Source organism: Microtus ochrogaster, chromosome 21 (genome assembly GCF_000317375.1).
Source record: "Microtus ochrogaster isolate Prairie Vole_2 chromosome 21, MicOch1.0, whole genome shotgun sequence".
Lineage (NCBI taxonomy): Eukaryota > Metazoa > Chordata > Mammalia > Rodentia > Cricetidae > Microtus > Microtus ochrogaster.
Window position 1 is genome coordinate 108639 of NC_022022.1, and position 16540 is coordinate 125178.

General features: G+C 51.5%; 1 protein-coding gene across 2 annotated transcripts in view; it reads right to left on the reverse strand.

The window, feature by feature from the left end:
• The window catches only part of Ubqln4 (ubiquilin 4), a 19276-nt gene extending 2754 nt beyond the window's left edge, over positions 1-16522 (reverse strand). For both annotated transcript variants that reach the window (XM_005356858.3, XM_026784068.1), the window contains exons 1-10: positions 16409-16522; positions 14732-14883; positions 14218-14417; positions 13574-13836; positions 6099-6257; positions 2421-2646; positions 1291-1430; positions 819-902; positions 615-730; positions 102-285 (exon numbers count right to left, since the gene is read on the reverse strand). In XM_005356858.3, coding sequence (XP_005356915.1) covers positions 102-285; positions 615-730; positions 819-902; positions 1291-1430; positions 2421-2646; positions 6099-6257; positions 13574-13836; positions 14218-14417; positions 14732-14883; positions 16409-16516 — 1632 coding nt within the window. In that variant the 5' untranslated portion in view covers positions 16517-16522. The remainder of the gene's footprint in view (positions 1-101; positions 286-614; positions 731-818; positions 903-1290; positions 1431-2420; positions 2647-6098; positions 6258-13573; positions 13837-14217; positions 14418-14731; positions 14884-16408) is intronic.
• Positions 16523-16540: the final 18 nt, after the last annotated feature.

The following is a 16540-nucleotide window of genomic DNA, read 5'->3' on the forward strand; positions in this document are numbered from 1 at the left end:
GCGGCTGCCTTGTGTACCTGTGAATTTCCCCTGGCGCCCGAGGCGGCTGCCTTGTGTACCTGTGAATTTCCCCTGGCGCCCGAGGCGGCTGCCTTATGTACCTGTGAATTTCCACTTCCAGACAGAAGCTGGATCATCTGCTGCATGAGCTGCTGCTGGGCGCTGGAATCCGCTGTGGGAGGAGGCGTGCCTGGTAGGCCTGGGGAGGGCGTGGAGGCCTCGGCTGCAGACCCAGAGTTGCCTGCCAGGGGTACAGGGGTCCGGGATGTCCCAAAGGAGCCAAGGCTGGAGGCAGGAAAAGAATAAGAGTTAGGAGACAGCAGTCCAGAACAGGATGGGAAATGAACATGAAGAAACATGCTTGCAACCTTAGCACTTAGGGGGCTGAGGTAAGAGGACCATAAGCTTGAGGCTAGCCTGGGCTACAAAAGGGAGATTTAATCTGAAGGGAAAAAAAAGGAAAAGAAAAATGAGATCCAGAAGGAAAAGCAATCAGAACAAAACAGGAAAGTGGACCCAGCCCAAGGAAAAATGGTGCAGTGGCACGCGCGCGTGACAGACAGACAGACAGACAAACAGACAGAGAGAACCTTATTGCCCACAACCCTCCTTACCTTGGTACCAGCCCAGGGGCTTCAGTTTGTAGGGTCTGCAGGCCCTGCTGGATCTGTAGCAAGGCCTGCATGGCCCGGGGATTGGTGAGGATGGAGAGCGACTCTGGGTTCTGCATCTGTTGGGAAACGAGCAGGAAGAGCAAATAAGCTGCAGCCATAGCCTGTCACCTGATTCCAGGTCTCCCCTCTGCGACCCTCACTCACCTGCTGCAGGAACACAGGGAGCTGCAGGCGGAGCTGCTCCTGAAGCTGTGGATTCCCCGCAAACAGCGGGACATTCACCATCATCTGCCAGAGGGAAGGGAGTAGGGAAGGCCTGGCTCATCCTTCCCTAAGAAGCCCCCCACAGCTTCAGACCCTCTTCAGTGCTCCTGCCACTGCAAAAAATCTGACCAGCATTTCAAGAAATCTCAAAGTACTCCAAAAGTGCATGCGGAGCGGTGAGAAGGAACAGACATGTGTGCCCAGCAGTAACGAGTGGCACATGGTGCCTCCCGTGAGCCACGCCACCCATTCCAGTGCAGAGATCAGGAGGTGGAGTAACTGGTTTAGCTTACAGAGCTGCGAAATAGCAAAACTTGAGTATGAACCTAGGCAGCCTGGCCCGGAGTGGCAACTGTTAGGTTGCAGGGAACCCTTCCCCAGCAGCACCTCCTCTGACCAGACTCATACATACCTGAGCAGCAAAGTCAGGGTTCTGGGAGAGTGTCTGCATCATGCTACGCATGTAAGGGGCTGAGATCACATTCTGCATCAGCTGGGGGTTTTCAGAGACCTGCTGGAGGAGCGCCTGCATTTCTGGGCTGTTGAACACCCCTAGAACAAAGAGGGAGAAACAAAACAGGAAGAAAGGGGTCCAAATGGAAACTAGATACCTCATTTCATCTACCTTATTCACTGAGTCAGAAACAGAGAAGCTACAGTGAATAGGCATCCAAGCACATGACACGGGTCCAAGCGCTCCTGCGTCTCCTGGATCTGTCCCACCGATTTGACTAAGGGCTAACTGGCTAGAAACCAAGACTGAGTTATGTTCCTCTGGACTGTACCTGCCCCAGGCTCAGAGTAGTGAGAGCCAGAAAGAACTGAACGGCGAGGACTTCTAAACCTGCCTTAGCAGCAGAGGCCCGCTTCTCAAGCCAGTCCCACTCAGGTATGGTAATGGTGTGGCTGAAGCCAGCGCAGGGATGTGGAGCTGGCTCCTATTTGGTCCTTCCCTCTCCTGGAGATGGCCCAGATCCCTCAATGCTTAGGAATAGCGTTCAAACCACAGATAATAAATCAGGAAACAGAAGCACATTAAGGGGAAGGAATGCAGAGAAATCAGGGAATCTACCAAAAGCTCCCCCAGAGCCATGTGTCCTGTCCCAATCAGAGAATTCCCTAGGGCTTAGCAGTGTGTGTCCTGTATCTGTGCATATGATAACCCTGTATATCTTTCTCTTCTAACATCACATCTGCCTGTCCCTGAATGTGGTCTGATTCCTCTGCAACCCTTCCCTGAATTCTCATCTCCCATGCTGACCCATTTACCCTGGTACCGGAGGTGTTCATGGAGCTGGGAGGTTGGCTTGGTTTACTCATGAGCTGTTACTTAGGTCACTACCAGGGACATGGGACATTGCCAGAACAAAGCTTCCTCCTATACAGGAAGGGGCCATTACCCCAGGCTGCTCAGCCCTTCTGTAGCTTTAATTCAGTCTCACCTGTTTTCAATACACTGAAGCAGTGTGAACCCCATTCAGTCCTGGGGCAGAGAGGCTGCCCTGATGTGACCCCACTAAGCTCCTTCACCCTAAGACATACCTGACCCCAGGCTAGCCGCATTGATCCCAAAGGGGTTCGAGACTGTCGGGTGCACCTGGCTGGTCCCCGATCCTCCGGTGCCCTCCCCACCGGACCCGGGGGCCTGGGAGGTGGGGGGCGAGGGGCTCCAGGGGTTAGGGAGGGGCTCTCGATTCTCAGTCCGAAGAGGCTGGGAAGATGTGCTGTCGGAGTTCCCGGCCAGGGAAGAGAAGGGATTGTTGCCAAACTGGGAGGAGGGAAAGGTTTTGGGTTAAGGACTGAAACAAACGAGGGACGAAGGAGAGGCTCCCTCTCTGCTCACACGTAGCAGCCTCCCCTCCCCAGGCAAAGGAGAGACACCAGACAGCCTCCTCTGCTCTGTCCCGAAGGACGAGCTCCACTCTCATCCCAGCCTGCAGAGAGCAACGGGAGGACGCTAGTGACTGCAGCCAACGCCCGCAGGAAAAGATGCCGTTTCCCTTGCGTGTGCTCAGTGTGGGCCTCTGCTTTCACCTCTAGGACCCAAGCTTCACACAAGGCTTTCCTGTGCTCTGATGAGGTATTTTTGCTTTGGAGCAAAGGGGCCGAGGTAATGTCAGATTCACCTTCTCACCCTCAGCTTTGACACTAGTAACTCAGTAAGGAATGGTTAGCTTCATGGCTGCAGGCTGTCAGAACTAGCTAATGTGACCCCGAGATACCCCAGAACTCTCTTCCTCACTTCTCAGTTCCCGAGAGGCATTTGAGCTATCTAATTAAGTCATGACGGAACCCTAGGGAAGTGGAGCTCTGGCTAAGGATTCCCTTGAGGTTTTCTTCTTCCTCTGTCCCTTGGGTGAGTCCCCAGTCTGTCTCCCACGCTGCCAAAGACTACTCAGGATGTACTTCATCAGATGGATCCCTCCAGCAACCAGGACAGAGAGGTTTCTCTAGGGACCTGTATGCCCAGAGAGTCACGTGTGCCAAGCGGTTCTGGACCCTCCTTCACTTGCTCCGATTCACAGAGGCTCACTTAAGACCTTGAAGCCAGGGTGCCAGCTGAGCGGCTTAGCCCCTCCCACCCGTCCTGTCATTCAGAGTGAGTCACGGGGTCTCGGCTGACAAATCTGCTGAGCTGAGGGCAGATGCTGCTGGCTTCCACAGACTAGTTAACTGGCCTCACAAACCAGGCTACTGCCATTTCAGATTTCCACTGCTGCAATCGGCGCGTCTCCACAACTTGTACTCCTTGACTTGTTCTGTGCTTCCTAGCACACCTACAGACTAAATCTCTTCCCTGAACCACCAGAGCAACTGCCCTTTATTTATTGAGCACCTACTGTATGCCTGGACAGTTTATATAATATCCCTCTATACGCCAGCTCTCAAAAACGTGGCCCTAAGACCCCTGTAAGGTTAGGAAGTTTTCATAACTCTACAGTGTTAATTTGCTCTTTTTCCTTACCCTTATGAAAGCTGTATAGCAGGGGATGTTCAATGGAATGAATACAGACCTAACAAGCCAACTGTCCTATAGGATCAGACATTAGGGATATCTGGGGTAAGGCCACACTCTCTTCTAAGTTTGTTCTCACTCTCTCACCCCGCCCAGACTTTGGTTTTAGTTTCTGGCAGTGAATACTGATAGGGTCCAACTCACAAAAACAAAGTTCTTTAGGGCCCTCTGTAACTTTTGTATGCTTGTTTTTTATAGTCTCTTGTAGCTCAGGCTAGCCTTGAACTTTGATCCTCCTGCCTCTATCTCTAGAGTAAAGGGATTACGGGTATGAATGCATCTTTTTCTTGGGGTGGGGCTGGGGGCAGTGTGCCACCAGTAGGCCTAGCTGGCCTCAGAGCTAGTGGTTTCCTTCCTCTGCCTTTTGGAAGCCGGGGTTACAGGCAGTGATTTCTTTCCTCAGGCTTAAGATCCACGCTCACCTTATTCTCTAGACCAGCGTGTGAGCGCTACTGCTGTGACAGAAGCCTCTGCTGTGAGAGGGAGACTCAGGGAGAGAGCACAGAAAGTCACACCGCTAGGAAGTGGAAAGAGGTATGTGAACCCAGGTCTGTGGATGCCAAATTCTCTTAGTAGAACCAGTGTTTTTCCTGCTTCACTGTGTACGCTCAGAATTAGCTGGACTGTTTGTTGCCTTTCTCGACTATTCGGTTTAGTTTTGTTTTGGAGACAGGATATCATGTTTCTCAAGTGCCTTGAACCTGGTCTGTAGTTGAGGAGGCCATGGCCTCTGGGTCCTCCTGAGTGCTGGGATTACAGAGGTTGAGGAGGCCATGGCCTCTGGGTGGTCCTGAGTGCTAGATTACAGAGACATTACTACTACACCTAGGATTTGTATTGCTGGGGCTCAAACTCAGGGCCTTGTGCATGTTAGCCAGGTAATCTACCAACTGAGCTACTTTATTCATTGATTTGAGACAGAATTACATGTAGTTAGGCTGGCTTTGAACTCCTGATCTCCCTAAATACCGGGACTATAGATATGGGACACCACACCTCATATTCATAGAGTTGGTTTTTTTCCCCTTTTGGTGGTGCTAGGAACTGACCCTGGGCCTCACACACTCTAGGCAAGTGTTCTACCAGTGAGCAATATTCTCCACACAGAATTTTTGTTTGTTTGTTTTGTATTTTGTTTTTCGAGACAGGGTTTCTCAGTATAGCCTTAGCTGTTCTGGAACTTGCTCAATAGAGCAGGCTGGCCTCGAACTCACAGAGATCCACCTGCCTCTGCCTCCCAAGTGCTGGGATTAAAGGAGTGCGCCACCACCACCCAGCCCTAAAGCATTTTTAAAAGTGCCCAATCCTGGAGATGTGTGGAGCTGGAGAGATGGCTCAGACAGATAAGAGCAACAGCTGTTCTTTCAGAGGATCTGAGTGTGTCTCTTAGCACCGACATGGTGGTTCAGAACCACCAGTCACTCTAGTTTCAGAGTTATCTGACCCTGTCTTCCAGCCTCCACAGGCACTGCACGCAAGTAGTGCACAAATAGACATGTAGGCAAAACACCAAACATAAAATAAATACATTTTTTAAAGTATATAACCCCACTGACCATGATGACACATCCAACACTTGGAACACTGACTTGGGAGGATTTCAAGTTCTAGGACACCCTGAGCTCTCTAGTGAAACCTTGTCTTAAAAAAAAAACAAGGTGTCAGTGAGCATTTAATTGCAGCAGAGGCAGGTAGATTTCTATGAGTCAGAGTCCAAGCTGTTTTACAGAGTTCCAGGACAGCCAGGGCTACATAAGGAGATCTGTCTCCAAAACAAGTCAGAAGCTGTAGAGACTGACCCGATGAGCAGACCTAAGTAGGCTCTGGAACCTCATTATTAACAAGTTCCCCCAAGTGATCCTGATGGATGAAACATGGTAATAGCTGAGATACACTGTACTCGGGTTGGTTAACTCCTGAGCCCAGGTCAGCCCCCCAACCTTTGAGCCTCTGACATAAGAATTCATCAGAACAATGTCATGTCCCTTCGACACCATCGTACCTACTTTCCTAGGGACCTCTATTCATTTTGCCCTCATCGAGTTGGCCGAGTTGGCTGTCGCTGGATCTGCACTTGAAAGGAAATACCTTCCAGCCCACAGGAGACTGGGCAGGTAACCTCAGAAAGCACTGGGGCCTGTTTAGCTTGGGAGTAGGAAACCCCAATCCCAGCCAGCCCTCCTGTTGCTTGCCTCCTGCCCCACCTGTTCCCGAGCAGCTGTGAGCATGGGCTCCTGGATGTCGGTGTACATGCGGCGGAGGGCATTATATCCTCCGGGAACACTTTCCAAATTGCTGAGGGCCCGGTCCTGGTTCCGCATCATTTCTTGCATCATGGCTGGGTTCCGAGCAAGCTCCATTGTCTGGTGAAGGGAAAAATATGAGATGGACCCTGGAACCAGAGGAACACCAAACTAGGAAAAGGGACCTGAGGAGTAGGTCTACATGAGAGAACCACCCAACAGCAGCAGGGAGGACAGCAAACCAGATCCCCTCCTGTAATCCGGACTCCACCTGCGCTTTTTTCAAATTGAGGGATGATGTTCCTAGACACGGTTAGGCAGCATTTTCCTTCTCTCAGGCTCAGAGGGTCCACAGAGTTGCCAGAGAGTGTAAGAAAACGAGGATGTGAAGGAGCCCAGGTTTTTTTCCCTGCCTAACTGGACTATTCCATTGTGGTGACTCAAACCGCTTACTGGACGAGAGATTCTAGGGTAAGGGATTCGATCTGTGAGACTAGCTCCATCAGTCCAGGAAGGTACTGCAGAGACTGGAGTGGATCTGGGGAGAAGATGGCAGTCCAAGGAACAGGAATAAGAAGTAGCTTGCCGGCTTCATCATGACATCACCAAGGCTTGACACTGACAGAACTAACTAACCAAGAACCGAAGTCACATCATCCTCACAATGACCATCCCAGGTGAGTAAGTATTCCTGCCCATCTTTTATAGATATGAAAACGGGGTCAGAGAGGATCACAAACCTGCTGTCTCCTAACACAGAAGCTAACCACGCACAGGTTTCTAGGCCAGGGCTCACCAAAACCACACTATGAATATTGGTAAATCAAACTGCGTAGGGAAAGGATTCAGGCCGGATACCCTTAACCCCACCTCTCACTCGTCAGCCAAACTCACCCCTCTGCAACACTGAGAATGAGGGCTCTCTGCAGTGGCTGGCAGTGGCACTTCAGCCTCAGGGCTGTCACGGTGAAGCCAGCAAGCTCCTTATTCCTGTACCTTGGACTGCCCTCTTCTCCTCAAACCTGTTCTTGTCCTCTGAGATACCTTTCTAGCTCACAGGACTCTGATCTTGTCCTCTCATTTATCATCCCATAAGAATCTATTGTGGAACAGGTACAGTTCTAGGCAGGAAAAAAATACCAAATGATCAAAAAGTCCTTACACCATAAAAAAAAAAAAAAAAAAAAAAAAGACATGGCCATGTGGTGGTACACACTGTTGATCCTAGCACTCGGGAGGCAGAGGTAGGCAAACTTCTTGTGAGTTTGAGGCTAGCCTGGTCTATATAGTGAGAGTCTGTCTCAAAATAATCAGCTAATTAAAAAACAATTTAACAGCCTTAATCTTCAGGGGAGCTACCTGCCAGTGAATCAGACTCTGGTCTCCACACCCCTGATGGTAAGACCACCTATCTTGTCTTTTTTTTTTTTTTTTTTTAATCATGTATACAACATTCTGCCTCTGTTCATGCCTGCAGGCCAGAAGAGGGCAGCAGATCTCATTACAGATGGTTGTGAGCCACCATGTAGTTGCTGGGAATTGAACTCAGGACATCTGGAAGAGCTGCCAGTGCTCTTAACCACTGAGCTATCTCTCCTGTCTTCTGGTAAATGGTCTTCAACTGGAATAGTGGCTCACACCTTTAATTCCAGTACTCAGGAGGCAGAGGCAGGTGGATCTCTGTCAAGGCCAGCCTAGTTATGGAGTGAGTTCCTGGACAGCCAGAACTACATGAAGAAACCTTAGAAAATGACCTCCACTAGGTGTCCTTCCCTGCTGGAGAGTCCAGCCACTGTTTCCAGGCCTTGTCTTGGCCCTTCTAGCCCTTCCTTTGGGCTCCTTGGGCCTTGAACATTATTTTTCTCTCCTTGGTTCATCCACTGTCTTCTTTGGGTCCCCACTCGGTGAAACTTTTTTTTTTCTTTTTTGGTTTTTCGAGACAGGGTTTCTCTGTGTAACAGCCCTAGCTGTTCTGGAACTAGCTCTTATAGACCAGGCTGGCCTTGAACTCACGAGATCTCTGTCTCTGAAGTGTACCAGCACTGCCCAGCCTGGTGACATTTCTAGAAGACCTTTGATACACCTCTGAGTAGGGCCAGAAGCCCTTTCTTATTATGTTCCTAGAAATTCTGGGATTAGCCTTAGGGATCACTAGTCATAGGTGTCGGCTGGAACCTGTGTGACTTCTCTGGCTCTTCTCTTGAGCTGAAGGGCTCACCCAGGAGCTGCTTTACTCTAATATACCTGTTCTTTTGTTTTTTCAATTTGGCTTGATCTGGTTTAGTGTGTGTTGGTAGAGAAACCTATTTATCTTGGAGCTGAAACCCTGGAGTTGAGCCTTCCTGACAGGAAGACTGGGTCCTACAGCCATGGGGGGGGGCCCACTCCTCTCCCTATATCTTCCTCTCCCCAGACCTGATTGACTTTCAACTTGGGGTCACCCATTTCCCAGCCACTGTCTAAAAGAGATACCAGGTACCTTTCCCAGGTCAATCCCAATCTGTTTCTGGAGCAAGGGCATTAAGGAGGTGTCCTTCCCAAAGACTCCCCACCCCCACCACTGCATCCCAGGCTATTGTGGGGGATGCCTCACCATAGGCTTGGAAACCTGACCCGTGGGGTGTCTGCTGCAAAATTTATCCAAATTGGGGCTATCTCGCACTAATTGACAAATGGTTTGAGCTCCCTTATCCAGGGTTCTGAGCTCTGCACTCCCACCCCGCCCTTCATAGCCAGTGCTCAGTGGCCCAGGTTTTGTTGGTTGGGGTTGTGGCAGCTCTAGGGCCTTTTCACCCAGGGACTAATCCTGAGCCCTGCACCCCAGCTGGAATTCCCCTTCTCCCTGTTTGTCCATCTATTGCCTCTCTCATGTCTCCGCTACCCCTCCCCAGTAAACTGATGGAGGAAGATCATTGGTTAATTAAATAAAGAAGCTGCGTGCCCTGATAGGTTAAAACATAGGTGGGAGGAGTAAACAGAACAGAATGCTGGGAGGAAGAGGAAGTGAGCTCTGAGACGCCATCCTCCCCTCTCCCAGGCAGACACACGCGATGAAGCTCCAACCCAGGATGGATGTAGGCTAGAATCTTCCCGGTAAGACCGGTGCTCACAGATTATTAGAGATGGGTTGATCGGGATATCAGAATTAGCCAGTAAGGGCTAGAGCTAAAGGGCCAAACAGTGTTTAAAAGAATACAGTGTCCGTGTAATTATTTCGGGTAAAGCTAGCCATGCGGGCGGCCAGGTGCCAGGGATGCAGCCCGCAGCCCCACCCCTCCTATTACAACAGTAAACCTCTCACACGAACTCTGTTGTTCCTGGTGTGTTCTCTCAGGCACACCTTGGCAGGGCCCCCCAAAAGGTACCCATTTTGCATCTTTTACTAACTAGGGTCCAGTCATGCTGGGATCCTACATGACCGCTCCACCTGCAACAGATCCTTTCTCCCTGTTTGTCTTCCCTGTCTGCTCTTCCACCCCCTACTGTGCTGAGATCATAAGGGTTTACTCTACCAGCCTTGATCCACCCTCCCCAGTGGGAGCCATGGTCCTGGTTACCCATTTCATTTCACTGTTATGAATCGGTATTAGAAAAAACAAACAAACAAAAACCAAAAGAGGCTGAGAATCTTCCCTAAACCTTCATACAGGAACTGGTGAAAATGGCTTTTAAAGATTTTTTTTTGTTTGTTTGTTTTGTTTTTGTTTTGTCTTGTTTTAAGACAGGGTTTCTCTGTAGCTTTGGAGCCTGTCCTGGAACTCTCTCTGTAGGCCACAAAACTCACAGAGATCTGCCTGCCTCTGCTTCCCAACTGCTGGGATTAAAGGTGTGCACCACCACCTCCCTGTGGTGTTTAAAGTTTTTAACACCCGAGAGGAAGCAGCTGAGTCTTTCTGGCCGGCTTAGCTGCAACAGAAGGCTGTGTGCCAAGCTCAAGCCTAGGAAAATGCCCTGAGGCCATCGGCATTCCCACAAAGGTAAGTCCACAAGGCTCTGCCACTGGGGAACAGCCAAAGTCAACTCCTCTAGTGGCCTGCTTCAAATGCAGTCAGGAAGGGCACTGGTCCCATTGTTGCCCCAACCCTCGGTCAATGGCCCTGTCTGCTGGCAGCCCAGCCACTAGAAGTCGGAATGCACTTGTCCTCTATGCCACTCCTCGGAGGCCCAGCCAGCACAGGCAGCACAGGCCCCACCAGCACAGGCACCTGAGACCCTTCCAGCCTTTGAGCTCCTCAGCCTGGCAGAGGACTCCCATCACCTTGGCCAAGCCCAGAGTGATATTCCAGGTAGCGGGAAGTCATCGCCTTCCTGTTAAAAATGGGGCAACCTTTTCTTTATTGACATCTCACTCAAGTCCCAGTTCCCTTGACAGTTTCTGTCCTGGGGTGGGGAGTGGAGGGGACCTCCTCCTTTCTGCCTAAGACCTTGCCACTTCCCTGCATTCTTGCAGGGTTTTTCTCACACCCTTTTCTAGTCATACCCATTTGTCTGGTGCTATCCACAGTCGCTTTGGGGCCAGCCTCTCCTTGGTCCCACACTCTTTTCTGACTCCCAGCTTCTTCTTCCCGTAACTGCCTCATGGGTTCCCTGTTCCTTTCCTCCTGATAGCCCCTCCCACTCCTGCCCAGAAGCTGTGGAGGCCTTATGCCTGGTCTCCTAAACCAACCCCTCACAGACCTCCAACTCACCCTCTTTGTTGATAGAAGTTCTCATTTATTAATTCATTTATACATTTATTTATTATGTACACAGTGTTCTTTCTACTGTGGTTGCTGGGAATTGAACTCAGGACCTCTGGAAGAGCAGCCAGTGCTCTTAGCTTCTGAGCCATCTCTCCAGCCCCAATGGAAGTTTTCTTATAGACAGATCGGAAAACTGCCAGGCGGTTTATGTGGTGGTCACTTCTACTAAAACAGTTGAAGCAATGCACCTGCCAGTGGGGACCTCTTCCCAAGAGTCCAAATTAATTGCCTTGATGAGAATGCTCCAAATAGCTAAGGGTCAATGGGCTTACATCAACACTGACTCTAAATATGCTTTTTAATAGCCCATGCCCATTCTCTATTTTGGAAGGGAAGGGGCTTCCTCGCTATCAAGGGTACTCCCATTGTCAATTGACCCCCTATAGCAAGTTCTTGAACCCTCCAGCTCCCTGGCAGAGGTAGCCATAATCTACTGCTTGGGGACACCAATCCCCCAAGGACCCAGTGGCCTTAGGCAATACCAGGCTGACTTAGTGGCCTGGAGACCAGATCCACAGGACACATTTTGTTTTGATACCTTCCTATCAGCCCTGCTATCAGCCAGAGACGGACAAGTCCTGAATAAAGGGGCCACACAGACAGAGGACGGACGGTTCTACTTAAATAGCCGTCTCATCCTTCCCCAGGACCAGGTGCTCTCCATCTCAGACCTTCAGCGAACCTTACACACAGGACCCAAGGCTTTTTTCCTCTTCTTAGAGCCCCTCTTTGACCCTACCCATTTTTGAGCTCATATTTTACAGGTCCACTCCTCTTACAAAGTGTGCTGAGGCCAACCCACAGGGCCCCTCCCTCCAGCACACCAGCCCTTGCACCAGCTCCAAGGATCCCAACCAGGCAAGGATTGACTTCATCTACGTGCTCACTCATAAAAACTCCACATCTCCTAATTCTTGTTGATGCCTTTACAGGATGGATAGAGGCGTTCCCCACCTCCAGGGAAACAGCAAATTTGGTGGCTCAGGTTCTCCACAAACACATCATCCCTCAGTTGGTTGTGCCACAGACCATCCAAACAGACAGCGGCTCAGCTTTCACTTCCAGGGTCAGTCATTAAGCTAGTGCCTGAAACTCTCAGCATCTCCCAGAAACTCCACATCCCCCACCACCCACAATCCCCGGGAAAGGCTGAGAGGGCCAAGGGACTCATTGAACAACTCACCAAAGTCTCTGTTGAACTTCGGTTGTCTTGGCCCACCTCTGGGTCACCCCATGCTCTCTTACAGGCCTAGGCCATTTTGAGCTCCTTTATGGAAGGCTGTTCCTCCTCAACCAGCACTTCCCAACCTACCTCTCCCTCCTAAGGTCCCTCCTCAGCTCACGTGCTGACAGCTATCTCCCTGCCCCCACGCCAACGGAGCCAACTGCCCTGAGCCAGCCTGTGCCACTCTCCCTGGAATCTGGTACTGCTCAAGCAGTTACCCCCTAACTCTCTAGAGCTCCCAGTGGGCGGGACCCTAACAGTTATCCTCACCTCCTTCAGCTGCCAAGCTCCTGGGACATCAGTGCTGGTGCCACCTCTCCAGGGTGCAGCAAGCACCTACCCAGGATCAACAGTCTGTCCAGGAACTGGGACCCTACACCCTCCGTTTTCCAGAATGTCCCAGTGAGGAGCCATGATGGTCACCCTACCTGCTCTTGTGTCTTGCTCATTCATCTTTATCTCTGGGTTATATTTTTTTCCCTCAAAATGTCCATGCCTTTGCTATGACACGAAGCTGTTTTGCAGACACCTCATTTTCCTGGGGAAAGAGTGCTGCTACTGTATCCACAAATCTGGCCTGGCGGAAACTGGTACTGAGTCACTCCACCAACACAACCAGGGCACATCTCCATTCAGCTCTTTCTGACAATCTCCATCTTCCCGTGGCTAGCCCCATTCAGAGGGGTGGTGGGAATAATCTGTCATTTCTTTTCTCCTAGCAACTCACCTTCTCTGCTTCCTCGGGTGTCCAGAGTGGTGGTTAACCAATGCGTCTTCACCCGTAACTCCCACTGAACACAAGCCCACTGACTCTGCCCCCCCCCAACTGTCCCATATTAACAGGAAACAGGCAGACAGAACTGGTGCCCATATACCCAAAGACGTCGAGATGTTTGGCTGGAACCTCCAGCTCACTCCCGCTTGATCCAGAAAGCCTCTCCTCTCTCTCCAAACCCCACCACTCAGAGAATCTCCAACAAAGAAAAGGCACCAAAAAGCAGTTCTGCATTCTTGGCGGCTGCAGCAGCTCCTCCCCTGGAATCGCCAGGAGCCCGAGACCCTGCCTAATGGTCAGTTTTTGACCGTACTGGGCACACACCCCGCTTGTGGAGGACACAGCAGCACCCTTCGCCTACAGAGTATATAAGCTCCCTGCTGTAGTTCAGCTGTGTGACTTCTCCGGCTCTTCTCTGGAGCTGAAGGGCTCACCTGGGAGCTGCTTTGCTCCAATATACCTGTTCTTTTACTTTTTCAATTTGGCTTGATCTGGTTTATTGCATTGGCGGAGAAACCTATTAATATGGTGCTACCTGCATATCTGTCCCACTTCATTTAGAGCCAAGGAGCTCCTGGCCTGTATCTGTTCATCGCTCTGTCAAGTATGCAAAGATACAGAATGAGCTGAATGAAGAAACAGGGACCCAGAACAGAGGACCCCAGATTCCTCCCTCCGGCCTTGTCACACCCACCTGTCTCATGAGCTCGGGGTTGTTGAGCATGTGGCTGATCTCAGGGTTCCTCTCCATCAGCTGTTGCATCTGGGGGTTAGCCATGATCATGTGACGCATCAGGTCAGGGTTTGACATCATATCCTGGACCAAGGGGTTCTCCATGATCTGTGTCAGCATCTCAGGGTTGGACATGAGCTGTCTCTGCATCTGTTGCTGTAGCTCCATGAAGTTGGCAGAACCCAGGCCCAGACTGCCTAGGCCAAGGATGCCCCCAAAGCCAGCTGTGGGAAGGAGTAGGGTCAGTGTCCAGATCTAGCAGGGCCTGGGAATCCGGGATAGACCCTCATTGCTTCTCACAGGTCCCTCTCGCGCCACACCCACAGCTCCTGCAAAGAAACCTCTCTAAAGGCAGAGGTCAAGCTGAGCATCACAATCCACAGGTAGAAATGAAGCAGCCACCTGCCTTTCTCTTCGCTGCTCTTCACCAGGACTCTCACCCCATCTCTCCTTTCGCTGCTAAAATCCTGGAAACCATCGTAAACTGATCCCCTAACCCTAGGCTTGGCATAAGCACCCCCGTGGGAGTAGGAGCAGGGACCGTTGTGCACTCCCACTCCCCTCTCCAATAAATACAAGCTGTGCTCTCTTCCCTAAAGGCTTACAGAGAATAGATGCAGTAGCACTTGGGGGCCCCTCTGCAGCCACTGGAGAGGGTCCTCCTCCATTGCCAGAATCTGAAGTGGCATTGCCAGAGCCGCAGGGCTGGGTGGGGGCAGCAGGGGAGGCAGGTGTGGTGGAGGGTGCAGAAGCAGAGTCAGGAGTGGATGGGGGAGAAGCAGGAGTGGCCACTGGATCTTGAGCCCTGAGGACAAACAACAGAAAACCATGGTTGGAGAGCGAACAAGTGGGAAGCTGGCTGTGTAGCTGCTGCCAGTTCAAGCCACACCTGAGCAGCCCTGCCCTACCCTTACCCCAGGCTGGCAAGATGTGGGGGGACAATCAGTAGAGAGGAACGGTGTCAGTAAGGCAATCAGTCAGGCTCCCCTAGAGGAAGGACCTTTTCCACCTGCACCAGGCCAGGCCTGGCCAACAGCTGTCTGCACAGCTGAACAGGTAAGAAGGATCAGAAGAGAAGTCCCAGTTTAGGAGCAAGGTCAGTTCCCTTACTGAACTTACTTCTGAGGGGTCTTGATGACTAAATGGACCGTGAGCCCATCCTTGATCCCATGCTGGTTCAGTGTGTCTCCGTCCTTGAGGATCTTGCCTGCGAAGATCAGGACCAGCTGATCCTGCTGAGCCTTAAACCTCCGGGAGATTTCCTCCTTGAACTGTGGTCAAGAAGCAGAGATCACTGGGGAGGCTGCCTGTACTCCACGGCCAGGACTCTACTCTCAACTCTGCCCCTCTAGATGCAATAAGCAACAATTTTTTTGATCTGTTTTTTCGATTAGTTCCACTACACAGTCTCCCAACTCTGGCAAGTCCCTGCTGCTATCTACCCGACAGCTTCTGGCCCGCCACCCAGTTCTGAGAGGGTTACTTCCTGGGCAGCCTTCCCAATCCACACTCCTTCAGCTTGCCTTGGGGCTTGGACTGTCTCTCCAGCTTTCCCTTGACTTGCAGTTTCTCTCGGCACTTTAGCCCCAGCTTCCTCAGAACTATAATAGATGCGGCTGTTGAGTAAGTCAGTGTGTTACTGTCTCCATATCACCTATTCATTTAGAGGTAGGGTCTCTATGTAACCCTTACTATCCTGGAACTCTCTATATAGACCAGGTTGACCTTGAACTCACAGAGATCCCCTCTGCTGGGATTTTTTTAAGATAAGGATCAGAGAGGGGTTAGGAACTCAGGTCTGTACATCAATGTCTCCATCAGACATACTCTCAATAAGAGTTGTGTTCCAATTCAGCCTTTCCGGGAGAACTGTAAATTATTCTTTTTTTTTGTTTTTTCGAGATAGGGTTTCTCTGAAACTTTGTAGCCTGTCCTGGAATTAGCTCTTGTAGACCAAGCTGGCCTCGAACTCACAGAGATCCGCCTGCCTCTGCCTCCCAAGTGCTGGGATTAAAGGCGTGCGCTGCCACGGCCTAGCTAACTGTAAATTCTTGCATGGGAGAGCAGTAGTGATACCAAAGGCTACTCTGAGTGAGTTAGACTCTCTAGAGTCTACCAGCTCCTCCAAATCACAACACAACATGTACTCTAATTATAAACAGTGCACTTGCTAAGCAAAAGATTCCTCTCTTCCAACCAGATGGCCTATCCTAAGCCCCGCCCAATGTGCAATTCTGGAGCAGCTTCAAGCAGTGGGGAAACACCAGCAATAGTCCCTCACTCATTCAGCATCATTTTGTTGATCCTCTACTGCGCTCAATAGATCCTATATAGCAGAAAACTGAACAACACAACCGTTTCGATTTGCGAGCAGGAAGGATCTGTGCGGAGAGAGCACCCCCGCCACGCGACTCTCCGGGGAAGCTTAGCCGCAAACTCTCTCGGGGCGCACTGTGCCTCGGCGCCTGGAACCTCCACCATGGCGCACTCTCTCCTCAAGCCTAGACCTTTTCGGGTGCCCGCCTGCAAGGTGTCCCTTCCCCACACTCCCCCACCACGCCCCCAGCCCTGGTAGCGCGGCCAAAACCGGTTCCAAGCCGCTCCACGCTAGCCGGACTAGCCCAGGCAGGGCGCCCCCTACCCGCCTCGTCTGCCCTCGCGCTGCCGGGACTCCCGTGGGCTCCGCCCCGGCCAGGGGCCCGTACCGTAGCCAGGCCGGCCCCGAGGTCTCCATCTCAGCGCTGACCCCTCCGCGCACTGCTCCCGCTCTCCTCCCTCCAGCGCCAGCCGTCCTACCTCCTTGACCGAGGCTCGATCGCAGATCACGATCTCCTCCTTGTCCTTGGGGGTCTTGACGGTGACCCGAATCTGGGGCCTCGTCTCGGCCCCGGTCGGCTCCGCCATGCCGCCGCCCGGCCACCCGCCAGC